The 14,432-nt window shown below is 43.0% G+C and overlaps 1 protein-coding gene across 1 annotated transcript in view; it reads right to left on the bottom strand.

The window, feature by feature from the left end:
- Positions 1-10,049, bottom strand: part of PHEX (phosphate regulating endopeptidase X-linked) — a 219,932-nt gene extending 209,883 nt beyond the window's left edge. The window contains exons 1-2 of the mRNA XM_027771117.1: positions 9,783-10,049; positions 3,573-3,641 (exon numbers count right to left, since the gene is read on the bottom strand). Of these exons, the coding sequence (XP_027626918.1) occupies positions 3,573-3,641; positions 9,783-9,900 (187 nt within the window). The 5' untranslated portion in view covers positions 9,901-10,049. The remainder of the gene's footprint in view (positions 1-3,572; positions 3,642-9,782) is intronic.
- Between the last annotated feature and the right edge of the window lie 4,383 nt (positions 10,050-14,432).

Here is a 14,432-nt window from a genome sequence, read left to right as displayed (position 1 = left end):
CCCTGTTTCTTCATATAGCTCTTATTTAAAAAAAAAAAAAAAAAGGATTAGTATAAAAGCGCACAGGGAAGAGGAGAAAAGGAGAAGGAGAGTTATCGAGAGAAGGCCTCTCAGAATTAGCTACCGCCTTTTTGGAAATGGTCCAGAAACCGAAACGCCTACGCACGCCGCGCATTTACGAGCTGGACTTGGCCACAATTCTGCAGAGCGTGGTCAGCAGCTGTTCCATAGACCCCTGGGCTTATTGAAGCTCATGTTACATGAAAGAGAACTGGGTCTTGGTGAGCCTTTCACTACAGAAACAGCAAAACCATTTTTTTCGGCATTAGAAAGCCATTAGCCAATGTGAAAATTAAAAACAGGACAACTAGGCCAAACACACTAGCTGGCAGAAGGCGACATCATCAAATGTCAATTTGTAAGATTTACACTTGAGTCATTATGATTCTAATAAACAAAAATCATGAAATAAGTGGCCCTTTATGCAAAAAGTTGTCTAAACACAAACTAAAACTTTATAAGTTCACAAATTTCAATTTCACACGGTAAGGACCCCATCAGAGCAAAAGCTCCAGGTGACGTGAAGTCTAATGCCCATGTTCTGATAATCCCACCTTGTCTCTCATCCTACTCCATGCCATCCTCTCTCCAGTGGAGAAAATCCCATGCCAATTGCTCATGCCAGGAATATGAAAGGGCCTGGAAATTACCAAATAACTCCAGAAGAAAGAGGGTTTCCCTTCCATAGACAATATCTAGAACCAGAAATCAGGGTCTAATCACTACAGTCTAACAGGTCTAGTATTAGGAAAAAAGAAAAAGGGACCAGAACCAAAGAAAGTTGCCTAACACGACCCCATGGCACCAAGGAAAAGATGAAAAGTCAGATGTGAACTTCAAATCCAGCTCTGCTGCCAACTCAGGCTGTGACCCTGAGCAAGCTATTTAGCCTCTAGAAACCTCCATGTCCTCATCTGTAAGTGCGGCAGGTGATGGCACCGACTTCATAGGGCTCTTAGGAAGAATTTAAGAGATGATGCATGTAAGTAAGTTTAAGAGATGATGCATGTAAGTCAGTTGACGCATTGCCTGGCTCAACTAGAACACTTAAGAATGGGACAGGCCATCTCCAGGTGCCGCCTGGTCACCCACCTGCAGTGGATGGTTGTACCAAACTGCTCCACCTTCCTGATCAAGAGCAACAAGCAGACCTAGACCACTGAGCTCAATAACCTGAAGGCCTGCAACTCCTTTCCGCTATCACCCACTGATTCACCACAAGACTGTGGGCTTGGAGTGGGCAGCCAACGGCAAGGGTGTGATAGTGGCCAGGAAGCAGTGATCCGGCCCACTGAAGCTGGCCACCTCTTACATGCGGACCACCATCAACAAGAATGCCCAGGCCACCCTCAGCAGTATCACATGGTCTGCAAGAACAAGTACCGCCCTGACCTGCTGCGCAAGTCTGCCCTTCACAGAGCCCTGCCTGCACCATCCCGCGCAGCCAGAAGCCTGACACAGAGGAAGTTCAAGGCCCCACTAAGAGCTCCTGAGGCCCCCCACCCACCGCCAGAGCAGTAAAAAGCAACTTCTTTTCAGGGAAAAAATAAATGGGACCAAAAAAAAAAAAAAAAAAAGACAAAAACAAAAACTAAAACTCTGCTAGCATAATTATCTTACCCCACTATCTTTGTATAAGGCCACAGAATTTGAGTTCTTTCACCTGAATTTTTCTCATCCCAATAAATGCCACCGCTCAAACACCGGCAAAACCCTAAGCATCACCCTTGAGTCTCAGTTTTTTTTTCTCACAGTAATATCTAATCCTTCAGCAAGCCCGCTATCTCCTAAACCTTCTACATTCTCCCTCTCCATCTCTTGAGTTCAAAACAGCATCACTTCTCACCGGGCTTACTGAAATAAGCTGTCTGGACAATCGTTTCCATTTATGTTTCCTATGGACTTTTATCCACCCAGGAAGACTCCCCCTAATGTAGCTTTCCACAGAGCGATCTTTTTAAAAGCTCATAAGATGTACTCTCTCTCTTCTAAAACCCTCCACAGGCTTTTTACCACGTTTAAGAAACAAAGAAACAAAACTCACAGACACACAGCCTCTACGGATCTCCATCACCTGCACTCTGCCCCTTAGCCAGCAAGCACCTCCCATCCTGCAAGTCTACCAAACTCGTTCCTCTACCAGACCCTTGCCTCAGCTGTCCCCCACCTAGAAAGCCTTTGCCTCAGTCTTCGCACAGCAGTTCCCTTCTCATCGTTCAAGGTCACTTTCAAGGTCATGTCCTCTGTCTCTTCCATCTAGCTGTTCTGTCACTTGTCATCACATTATTTTAATATTAAATTTTGCTGTTGTGGGAGCTTTTTGTTAGTTTTAGTTTTGTTTGTTTGTTTGTTTGCTATAGGGCATGTGTGCTTGCTAGAGAGAAACTCAGAGTAAGTGAGAAATCACCCCTCCAGGAAGGATGGCCACGCAGCAATCCCTTCTCCTCCATTCTCTTCTCAGGATTTTGGGTGTGCATGCACACACACCCAGCATTTTTTCAAGCTGCCAAATCTAGGACTCGAACTACAAATTTAGCCATGTTGGATCCAGCTGCCTTAATCTCCATGCCAAGTGTGCTGGCCCCCTAATATTTTAATTTTCTGCATAATATGGACCACTGGCTGCTATTTTTCATGTGAACCCATTGCCTTGGGTTCCCATTTCTTCCCCTACCTGGTTCACTGCTATATTCCCAAAGCCTAACTCAGTGCCTGGTGTGCAATAAATAGTTGGTGAATTTAATTCATCAGTCCATTCTCTAGGGGCAAGAGAAGAGAGAAAGGGCCACATGCCTGACTTGTCCTGTGACTTTCCCTTTGGAAAATGTACTGTGTCCTGTGCACTTCAGGAATTGGGGTGGGGGCCGGAATCGGCCCCTGCAAACCTAAGCCCTAGTGCTGATTTATGGGGGAATTTAGTAGCTGTAGCAAAAGTGAAGCAGTTTCAGGCACTTACCTTCACCTTGGGGTCCCAACTACTACATAACTGGTCACTTCTAGAGAAGTATGACTTGTAATGTGGAACAGAGGATTCAAAGGGATTCCAGGTGACAGCAGAGGCATGATTTACAAAGGACCCACACTTAGAGGCAGGTAGATCAGACCCACCCACCAGAATATACACAAGCACTGCTTAAGATAAATAAGAATCTATAGGCAGCTGAGGCCGTAGGAAGGCTGACAATCTCTGCCTGCAGGTCTTAAGAGAGGCCATCAGCCTTCCAAGCCCCTTCCTGATTTCCTCATAATGATATTCGGAATATCGCACAGCTGTTTGTTTTTTGTTTGTTTGTTTTTTGGGTTTTTTTTTCCCAAGGAAAAAGAAAACAGGAAACCTGAGCTCCATTATTTCACACCAAGACTTGAAAGTAAACTTAAAATTTCTTCAAAATTGTGTTTTGTACTTGGTAAACCTCAAGCAAACAGAACACTAAAAATACCACCTGTTTTCTCTTCCACTCCCCAAGGTACCATAATTATAACTTGACACAGGATGGAAAACTGTGACTTACCAGCTTCGATGCATTCTGGCTTCAGGCAGTACTCCTGTTTAGCTTGGAGACTTAAGAGACCTTGACTCACTGAAAAAACAGACCAAAATAAATGGCTGACTTGTAACAGACCACCCCACCATCGGGTAAACCACCACCAGGCACACAGGCAAGACATTTGATATCAGCTCATCTTTCTCAGTATCAGCATGGAATTCAAAAACCCAGTTGGCTCAGTGTCACAGACCCAGACTCTGGTCACTAACCAAGTAACCTCAGTGAGATTTTGGCTTCTCTGCAACTCAGTTCTCTCAGATGTAAAGTGAGTGGGGAAGTGGGTACACCAGTGTTCCTGAGTGTGGTCCCTAGAGCAGCAGCAGCAGCACCTGGAAACTTGTTAGAGCTGCAGCTTCTTGGGACCAGCAGATGGTGTAATGGTTATATCTCTGGACTCTCCCACATAGTGGACCACGGTTCAAGTCCCAGACCTGGTGCCATAAAATTCAGGCTAGGCACATATGCGTGCATGCCCAAAATCCCAAGAGGAGACTGGAGGAAAAGGGATGTGGTGTGGTCATCCCACCTAGAGGGGTGATTTCTCACTTTCTGTCTCTCTGGTAAGCACATGCACCCTATAGAAAAAATCTCTCTTAAAAAAAAAAAAGGAAAAGAAAGAAAGAAGAAAGAAAAAAGCTACAGCTTCTTGGCCCCACTCCAGATCTGCTGACCCAGACCCTCTGGAGAGGGGCTTGGCCATCTGTGTTCCATCAAGGCCCTCCCCTCCCCCGAGTGGATGCTAACTCACAGTCAAGTTTGAGAACTATGGTCAAGATGATCTCTAAAGTCTATTCCATCTCCTATTAGCTGTGGTGTAAGTCTCACATTTCAGATTTTATGTTTATAACTACACTCCCATCTTAAGGATGAGAAAATTGAAACTTTCAAACTATGTCATTTGGAACAAATCCAGAGCAGAAGGGGATAGCTAGCGCGTGTGGCATTTAGAGTTCTGGATCTTATCAAATCATCCATCCAGATATGACCAGAAGAGGGAGGAAGGGGTAAAAGTTTTACTGGATATAAGTCCATTGTCTAGCAACAGACTCACTGTCTGCCTGCCCCATACCCCACAGACCCTCCTGCCTGCAAGCCCAGCTGAGCTACTAGCATATGCAGCTTTGTGAACCAAGTTCCAGCTACTTGCAAAAAACAAAAGTTTGAAAATGTGCACAATGAAAATAGCTTTTCACCAATGGCTTGATTTCTCCATCTGGCTGGCAACATTACCTAAATGGATTTCTACAGACGTACAGAAGGGTGCCCTATTGGTGAACTCCAAAGTAGCACCTGGGCATTAACAGATGTGGGTCTAAGATTTCAAAAATATTTTTGGTAGCTGAGAGAGTTATGGGGGAAATCATTGCTGCTATTCTCTCTGAGCAGAATCAAAAAACCATTTGGAGATGTCACTGTGAGGAGATGAATGGTGGTAGATGCGAGGGGACCAAGGCCCTCCATGGCGTATTCCACAGAGAAGCAGATTTGGAAAGCCTGGCAGTGCCTATATTTCTGCTAGAGAAGGAAGACCTGGAGATCACTGGCCAGGGTGGCCATTTTTATTATTTACTAAGCCATGTTCTACAAGCAACCTGCCTTTCTCTGTTCTTTTCTCTGCGGCCCTCCTCCAAACAGCCTTTTCACCTGTATTACCTTACAGGTTCAAGAAAACTGCCTACAGAATATCTCAGGCCTACTTTTAAGAAAAGAAGTTTCTGAGTATAAAGTTGTGTTTCACTTTCTTTAAAAAGCAAAACGAAAGTGCAGTGAAAATAGATAGGGCAACAGAAAGAGACCTACAGAGTATTGCAATATGCCTGGGTGGAGGAACCATTGCAGAAATTTTTCCCTTTGGTCTATTTTTATATGCTTACCAAATGTTCTTTAATGAACATGTGTGCTTTTTTACAATGGAAAAATAAGCTTTATTATAAATAATAGTAACATTTTTATGATCCTGGATAATTCCATCTTGACACTAGCCTTATATTTCTTTAAAAAAAATAATGAAATGGTTAAAGACTTATTCTTTTGATGAAAAAATAATTGTTTGATCCAAACATCTAAGGAAGCAGAACTAAAATCAGATATTCAGATATCTTTAGCTGATGATTAGAAGAAAGGTTTTAAATTTAGTTAATTAATTGGAATACAAACAGACCCAACTTTTTAAGGAGGAGCATTATATCCATTGAGGGGGGTGTATTTTAAGATCCTGCCAATAAATAATGATCAACAAGCCCAGATCATATGATGGTATACATGAATAAAAGAAGGGACAATAAACAATATTTTTGACATAAAAAAGTTAATGTCACTTTTTACTGGTTAGGAGTCTTAAAAAAAGGGACTGGCAGGGGGCATGGTGGTTAAGGTGCTGGACTCCCACACAGCTGACTGTGGTTCAAGTTCTGGACCTGGCAGCTTGCTTTCTCACTTTCTCTTTCTTCTCTCTCTCTCTCATAAATATTTGAAGATAGATTATGAATAAAATTAAATAGTTCTTTTTAAAAAGTTTTTTAAAAAAACAACTTGAATAAAAACCAGGCACGTGCATGAGCACCCAAGATCCAATGGACTAAAGGCCTAGAGGAAGAGAATCAAATCTGGGAGAAGCAGACCTTGTGGAGGGTGCTCCTGTCTCTCTTTTGTTCTCTCTCTCTCTCTCTCATGCATGCAAATGCTATGAGATGAATAAAGAAAAAACGCTTAGATAGGAGTTTTGTTTCTCACTTTTGATTTCTCTATAGCCAGAAATGTCCTCAAAAAGTGATGGAGCTGCTCACAAATCAAGAGCATGAGAATGACCATCAAGGAGACATCAATGAACTAGGGCCCAGTGGTTAAATTCAGTGTACTGCCTGTTTCTGTATGACCCATGAGCTATGAATGGCTTTCATATTTTGTAATGATTGGAAAAAAAGAGGAATATGATTTTATGACATGTGAAGATTATATGAAATTCAAATTTCAGTGTCTGTAAGTCAAAGCACACCGACAGATGACCATGCGCTTTCATGTACTTACTGTCTAAGGCTGCTTTTGTGCTACAGCAGCAGGGCTGAGAGCTGCCACAGAGGCCGTACAGCCCACAGAGCTGAAAATACTTCTTTTCCACCTAGCACATATGTGTGCATGCCCCATATCTCAACAGAATGGAGGAACAAAAGAGAAGGGGTTACAATGTTTCCATTGCCCATGGGGGCGTGCTATCTCTCTCTCTCTCTCTCTCTCTGTCTTTGTCTCTGGAGAGTCACGCTCCCTCTGGCAATAAAAAAATGAAAATATTTACTCTCTGGCCCTTGACAGAAAAAGATTGCTGACCGCAGCATCAAAAAGCAGACTGTGGGGAGTAAAGAAAGGGGAAGGAGAAAGAACACTTAATAAATGGGTCTGGGGCCAGCAGGTGGCATGGTGGGTAAGGGCACTCAACTCCCACATGGCCAACCATGGTTCAAGTGCTGGACCTGGTGGTTTGCCTTCTCACTTTCCCTCTCTCTCTGTCCCTGTCTGATCAAACTGAAAAACAACAATAACAGTAATAATAGTAAATAAAGTTAAATAAAACTAATTTTTTGTAAAAAGGGTCATAGCCATGTAGTTATGCCTGACATTTTAAATTCTAGTGCTCTAAGTTCTCTGAAGCCGTCCCAAGACCACTGACAATTGCTCTTACTGCAGAAGCACTAAGGTTTAGATGAGAAACTATCCCAGAGCATTGAATACAAAGGTAAGGAGGGATGCTGGAAATTACATACACATGACTAAACTTGGGCAGGCTGAAAAGTATACTGCCAAGTTAACCAGGAAGCATCTTCAAGAGAAGAGGACCTTAACCAGAACACTGTCATAAAAAGTATTGTCTGGCAGGTCCCCAGAGATCTTCAGAGAAGGACTTTGCTGGGTTCAGAGTGCAGGTGAGTGGCAGAGCCTAGGGGACAAGCAGTGAAGAAAAGTGAAGAGAAGGGGCGCTTCCAAAATTGTGCAGAGATATTTGACAAAACTAACCACCCCTGAATGCAGACACCCAAATGGATATGGTCACCTGCAGCAATGTTTCTCAACCTTGTATTCACAAATGAATCCCCTGGAGGATTTGTGAAAGAAAAAGATTGTCAATCAGTAGGTCTGGGGTGGAGTTCACGCTCACAAGTGAGGCTGATGCTTTTAGTCCACCGAACACACTTTGAGTAGCTAAGGGGTAAAGAGGCCATGCCCTTAATCTTTTCTTTCCCATCATTAAGCACCTCTGAGAGGCCTCAGGGGATAGACAGATTGCTGGGCACAGTAGAAAGTCACCTTTTCTATTTTATGTAGGCCTCCTTATCCTTAATAGTGCTGCCTGACTGGATGAATTTTACTTTGCTGTAAAAACGTTAGCAGTGGTGCCAGCAGGTGGTGTGTTGGTTAAAGGCACTGGAATCCCACATGGTCGACCAAGGTTCGAGTCCTAGACCTGGTGGCTTGTTTTCTCACTTGTCCTCTCTCTCTCTCTCTCCCTGGTTAAATTTTAAAATAATAATAAGGTTAAAATAATTCTTAAAAAAAAAAAACTTTAGCACTCTTTCTGAAGAATCATTTTCTCTCGAAGAACAAAGATTTGCTGCCTTGGAGAATCTTCCAATGAGCCAGTCTCAGGATGTACCCATAAAAGTGGGCTTCAAAAAAGTTTCAAGCAGCAATACCATCATTAAAAAGAGTACATATTTTTACATAAACAATAATCATTTAGATGTTTAAGGTTGGGAGTGTTTGCAAAACCTTATCTTGTAGTCACTTTCCCACATTGTATATAGTCCCTAGGCATGGCCATAGAAGTTTTCCTCCAGGTTTGAATTTCAGGAGAGGACACGTATCTAATCCCCAAGTGCTAAGAAATTTCACAATTGTTTTCAAGAGGCACAAATTCATTTGCAGGAGTAAGAGGTTTAGCTTTACCAGAAAGCAATAAATCCATCTAATTTCCTAAATCTTTAGCCACAGAAAACATGGAAAGATGGTTTGCTCGTTTTAGCACAGTTTCAACCACACAGTCCTAACTCTTTTAAAGTTTAATTACTGGTTTTCCCCTGCCAAAATAAATATGACCTCCTGCATCCTGTATATGCCAAAGAATGTTTCCAAACTTGCTATATTTCAAAATGTACCCACAGTCTCCTAAATATAGGACTTTCTTCCTGAGTAACTTTCAAGCTAATGAAATATAGGGACTGTCTAGGAAAAAGAAAAAGGGTAATGGTTCAGGAAGCCTAAAATTTTAGAACATCTCTCACCTCTTTCTAAGATGTTTGATTCTTTTTCATAGAAGTACCCTTTTATCATCATATATACTCTCTGCATACTTCATTTTCATCCAGAGTCAATAACAAAACGTGAATCACAGTACATTTTCAATCTTGGGAGGAAAACTTGTTTTCCTTCATGGTAATTTTTTTTTAGTTTTTTTTTTCATTTAATCATTCTACATCTTTACAGCATATAATATGGTTTTTCAAAGTATAAATGCCAGATAACTTTTCATTCTTGTGTCTGTAAATGTTTTTCTTTTTCCTTTTTATTTCTTCTTTTCTCCTGAGCCCCTCCCTTCCATCCCTTCCACATTTATTTTTAAATCAACTAGAAAGGCAGGATTAAAATCGCATCCCATCACAGCTACTGGATTAAAAAGGAATTGAAGAATACCACGAAAAGGTGCAGTTTCGAGGGCTAATTTGTATTTGTGAATTCGATTTCACGATTTGGCCAGGCAAACATGAACAAAAGTCAAATGGAAAGAAATTCCAACATGGTTTTCACCACCACGTAAAGTCTTTCCTCGCAAAATAAATCAAAGTATCTATGAGCTCATAAACACTCATTTTGCTGAATATAGTGTGTATATATACATGTAATTTTTTTTTCCCAGTGTAAATGAATCCTCCAGCCACTCAGAGCCACTTTAGACCCAGTGTGCCCTCTGGACTATACACTTGGTACTCGAGTGTATTTATTCATTTAGTTTCCTACACAATAGCCTTCTCTTAATTGCATATTTGATAGAAACTAAAGATGCACCATCTACTCACACAGCAAACAGTCATACACCTGCATTATGACGAGGCTTGCAGAATAAAGCACCAGGAAACTTCTTGACACACGCCCAGTTCCCTGGCCTCTAGCGCAGACTCCACTTACCTAGAAAGATGACCGTGCCCAGTACCAGGGTGCTGCCGACGAACACGCCTAGGGCGATGCGAGTGCCTCTGTTGGCTGTCTTGCCAGTGTCCACACTGCTGCCTGTTTCTGCTTCCATCGGAAGGGCCGTGGAGGGCACTCGAGAAGAAAGTCACTTTTCGTGGGCTGGTGGCTGGTCTCAAAAGAGTCTGTTAGGTGTTGACATCCAAGGCGCTCTCGCTCTTCCACTAATGGACGGCTGAAAATATTCCCGTCAGGAAATCTTCCCTCGCCACCCTTTCTCAAATAATTCTCCACAAATGAAATCAAAGAAACCCCAAGTATTGGTTGCCTTGGCTTTCCCCCTGACTAGACAAAACAAACAGTGGTTGCTCTATCTTGGTGCTCTCCCTCTCAACCGATCATCTGGCAGCCTCTTCTCCTAAGCGTTCTGAGTATACATGTTTTACTATGTTGCTGAACAGATGTTTTAGTTATCTAAATGTATAGTCACTTGGGGAGGAAAAAAACAATTGTCTTTATCAAAACTGGATTCTCGGCAAAGTCCCCCAAACCATGATAAGTTAGGTGGCAAGGAGTTGCCCAACTCACTTCAAGACCTCAATTAATCATGCAATTCTGTTGCAATAATCATTCTGCTTGCCTGAACTGCCTTCATCAAAGATAGTTTTTCAATGTGGGAGTCCCTTTTTAAAGCCTTCTAAGAGTCCCTAGGATATCCTGGAGCATTTTATTTTAGGAACTTTGTGTATGATAGCATGTGCCAAAAATCAGAGTCATCGTCCAGTGCAGTGCAAAGTAGCAATTAAGACAACCTACAGAGGCTGATGGTTTGAACTGGAACTTTTTTTTAAGGAAGAAGAGAAAGAAAATCATCTTTGTGGGTGCTAAGAATTGGACAAAAGACAGTGAAGTGGAGGAATTGCCCTTATTAGCAACCACAAAAGACAGGCTGAAAGATTTCTTTTCCTGGCATGTTTTGCTGAGAAGTACACCCGTATATTTTGTCCTCTAGTCCCACTGAGGCAGCACTGCTAGAACATTTTTGTGTTTACATAAAGCATCCGTTTCAGTGGATTCCCCAGGGTCAATTCAGAGGCAATTGGTTTCACTGGAAAGATTAATTCATCAGTGGGTCTTTGATTTCTTTGAGTACGATCAACAATTTACATTATGAATATCTGCTTTCTTTGTGGGGAAGGGCAACTGATATTCCAATGTGACTGATATGATATATGTATATTACCCAACAATATTGATATCATTAATTCACAACATAATTACTGCCTACCTGTTTTTGGTTTGCTGGAGGTCATAGGACAGTGGCAGTGGGGATGGAGGATTCAGCTACATCTAGAAACCAGTAGAGCCATTTTCTCAATGCAAAACACGTGCACATATGGCTTTGGGCATCATGCCAGAGCTCAGCAGGTGCCAATGAGCTGAATATAACATGGTCACACGTTCACCATCCTATCTGGCTTATTTTTGTCTGGGATACTCCCAGGTTTGGGAATTTAATCCATAACACATCCTACCTTATTTTTAGTTCATTTCATGATGCCCCAAAGTCAGAAAAGTCTTTGCCCAAGTTATAACATCATAATATATTCCAGCTCTTCCGTGCTCATTGGCTATTGTTACTTGGTTGCTGTTAGTTGGAAACACATCCTAGCAAGACTTTGGTCCCTGGCATGAGATTCTCCCAGGAGTTTCTGGACTTGACTCCATAATACACTTTAGACTGTGAGCTTCAAGAGTTTAGGAACCACAATGTCAGGTTCAATGCTGTAGTTCCAGCATGGACCATTACTGGCCCATCTTGGTGAAAGGAAAAATAAAAGCAATGAAAATCATACTCTCCCGACTCCCCCATCCTCCACCAAGGAGGATGGCCACACCAAAATCTCTTCTCCATTCTCCTCCTGGGATTTTGGGCACACACATACATACACACCTGATGTGATCATCAGGCTCCAGGTCTGGGACTCAAACCACAGTTGGCCGTGAGGGAGTCCAGTGCCTTAACCACCACACCACTTTCTGGCTCCACCACTTACTCTTCTTCTTTTTTTTTTTTTCTTTTTTTTTGGAGAGGTTTTTGTTATAGGGCACGTGCGCTCGCCAGACAGACAGAGAGAGAAGTGTGTGCACTTGCTGGAGAGAGAGACCACCCCCGTGGGGCACGGGGACGGCCGCTACAATCCCTTCTTCTCCATCCTCCTCTCGGGATCTTGGCATCCACGCACACATGCCCTGTTTGAGTTTAAGCCACCGGGTCTGGGACGCGAACCACGGTCAACTACGTGGGAGTCCAGCGACATAGCCATTATGCTGATCCCCACCACTTACTCGTCTAAAAAACACTTTCAGGAAACAAATGTGAGTGACTGAGAGAGTCTTCAGTTTGCTAACTCCTTCTAAATGCTCAGCTAGTAATGACACTTCACTTTCTTTTTTAACCTCATGATAAATCTATGTACATTATAACAAAGCTTTTTTTTTTTTTTTGGTAGAGGTTTTTGCCTTAGGGCGTATGCACTCACCCACAAGAGAGAGAGACAGTGAGAGGGAGAATGAGAAATCACCCCCCAGGGAGGATGGCCATGTCATAATCCCTTCTCCTCCATTCTCCTTCTGGGATCTTGGGCACGCACACACACACACCCAGCATGAGTTTCAAGCCACCAGGTTCAGAACTCCAACTGTGGTCCGCCATGTGGGAGTCCAGTGACATAATCGCTAGGCCATATGCTGGCCCCAACAAAGCTATTTTTAATGGTTTTACAAGTGAGGACAGTGAAATCCAGGAATGGCTTCAGGTGGCATGGGAAAACCAGAAACAGAAAAATGGAAAAGTAGGATTATTTTCCTACACTGAGTGTCCACGGCTTCACAAAGCTCCCTGTGCACAAAGCTCCCATGACACCAGGACCCACACGTTCCATCTTTCCTCCTGTCTGCAAAACTCACACCTTTAGGGGGCCCGACTGGCATGAAATAGTGGTCGTGGGTTGCCAGCTGGAGTAGCCTTCACCTGCCTTGGACTTGGCAAGGCTCCCAGAGGGGCAGGCAACTTGAGACTTCCCCTGCAGTTGTGCCTATCCATCACTTACCCACAGGACTTCATTCCTGAACACTCAACTACTGCATAAAAAGCCATTAAACCAATAAATACTTCTATTAATTGTAACAGGAAAACTATGGTACACTCCATCCCCAACATAGATATATAAACACAACACAGATGGGAACATGTATTATTTGAACCTTGAGGACATCTATAAAAATAATTTTTGAGATGTTGAAACTTAATAAAGTGGGAGCAGCAGATGGTGTAATGGTTACATCAGTGGATTCCCATGTAGACAATGTGGACGACTACAGTTTGAGTTGGACCCAGTGCCTTAAAACTCGAACCGAGCTCATGTGCATGCGTGCCCAAGATCCTGAGAGGAGAATGGAGAAGGGATTGCGGTGTGGCCATCCCCCCTGAGGGGTGATGTCTCACTTTCTGTCTGTCTGTCTCTCTCTCTCCAATGAGCACATGCACCCTAGTGCAAAAATTTCTCAAAAAAATGAATATAGTTTGTATAAGGTAATATAAAGAAGGTTTCTTTCACTCAACGAAGACATAAAGGAAGATTTGAGAGTGCGTGGGACTGATAGAGGGAAGGGTGTGGGTGAGTCATTTATTATAAGGTGCATTCTTCATTCTGTGCCATTGTCTGCATTAATTTTTCAACCTTTTGCGAAATGATTAGCTTACACTCAGAATAAACTGCACTTAAAAATGCTGACTGAGGGACCAGCAGTTAGCATAATGGCTATGTCACTGGACTCCCACGTAGTCGACCACGGTTCGAGTCCCAGACCCGGTGGCTTAAACTCAAGCCGGGCGCATGTGCGTGCATGCCCAAGATCCCGAGAGGAAAATGGAGGAGAAGGGATTGCGGTGTAGCCATCCTCCGTGGGGGGGGGGTGGTGATTTCTCGCTTTCTGTCTCTCTGTCCCTGTCTGTCTGGCGAGCGTACACGCCCTATAGCAAAAACCTCTCAAAAAAATTGCTGACTGGAGCAAACCAGACTATGAAAGTGAGACAGACCGACTGTCCACACTATGGTGGAAACTGAGAGATTAGAGGACATAGAAGCATTCAAAATGGTTATAGATTCAGGAGAAAATGTGGGAAGAGGGTGGGAGAAGAGGGGGAGAAGGGTAGGAGAGGCAAGACATTTATGGAACACAGAAATGGGCTATTATCTGGTGATGATAATGTGGTTTGTATCCTCAACTGGACTGGTGTGAAGCATATTCATGTTGGGTAAATTCAACTTACGAGCAAAGTGATGTACAGTAATTAAATGTATAAAAAAAAAATTTAGAGAGGTTTTTGCTACAGGGCACGTGTGTTCACCAGAAAGACAGAAAGAGACCAAGAGACAGAAAGCAAGAAATCACCTCCCAGGAGGGATGAGCATGTTGCATTCCCTTCTCCTCCATTCTCCTCTTGGGATCTTGGGCACGCATGCACATGCGCCCAGTGTGAGAGTCTAAGCCACCGGGTCCAGGACTTGAACCACAGTCGACTACATGGAGTCCAGAGACATAGCCATTATGCCAGCTGCTGGTCCTTACCAGGTGTTTTTT

Source organism: Tupaia chinensis, unplaced genomic scaffold (genome assembly GCF_000334495.1).
Source record: "Tupaia chinensis unplaced genomic scaffold, TupChi_1.0 Scaffold000184_1, whole genome shotgun sequence".
In the NCBI taxonomy this organism is placed as follows: Eukaryota; Metazoa; Chordata; class Mammalia; order Scandentia; family Tupaiidae; genus Tupaia; species Tupaia belangeri.
Note: the sequence above shows the minus strand (reverse complement) of the source record. Positions and strands in the feature narration are given on the sequence as shown.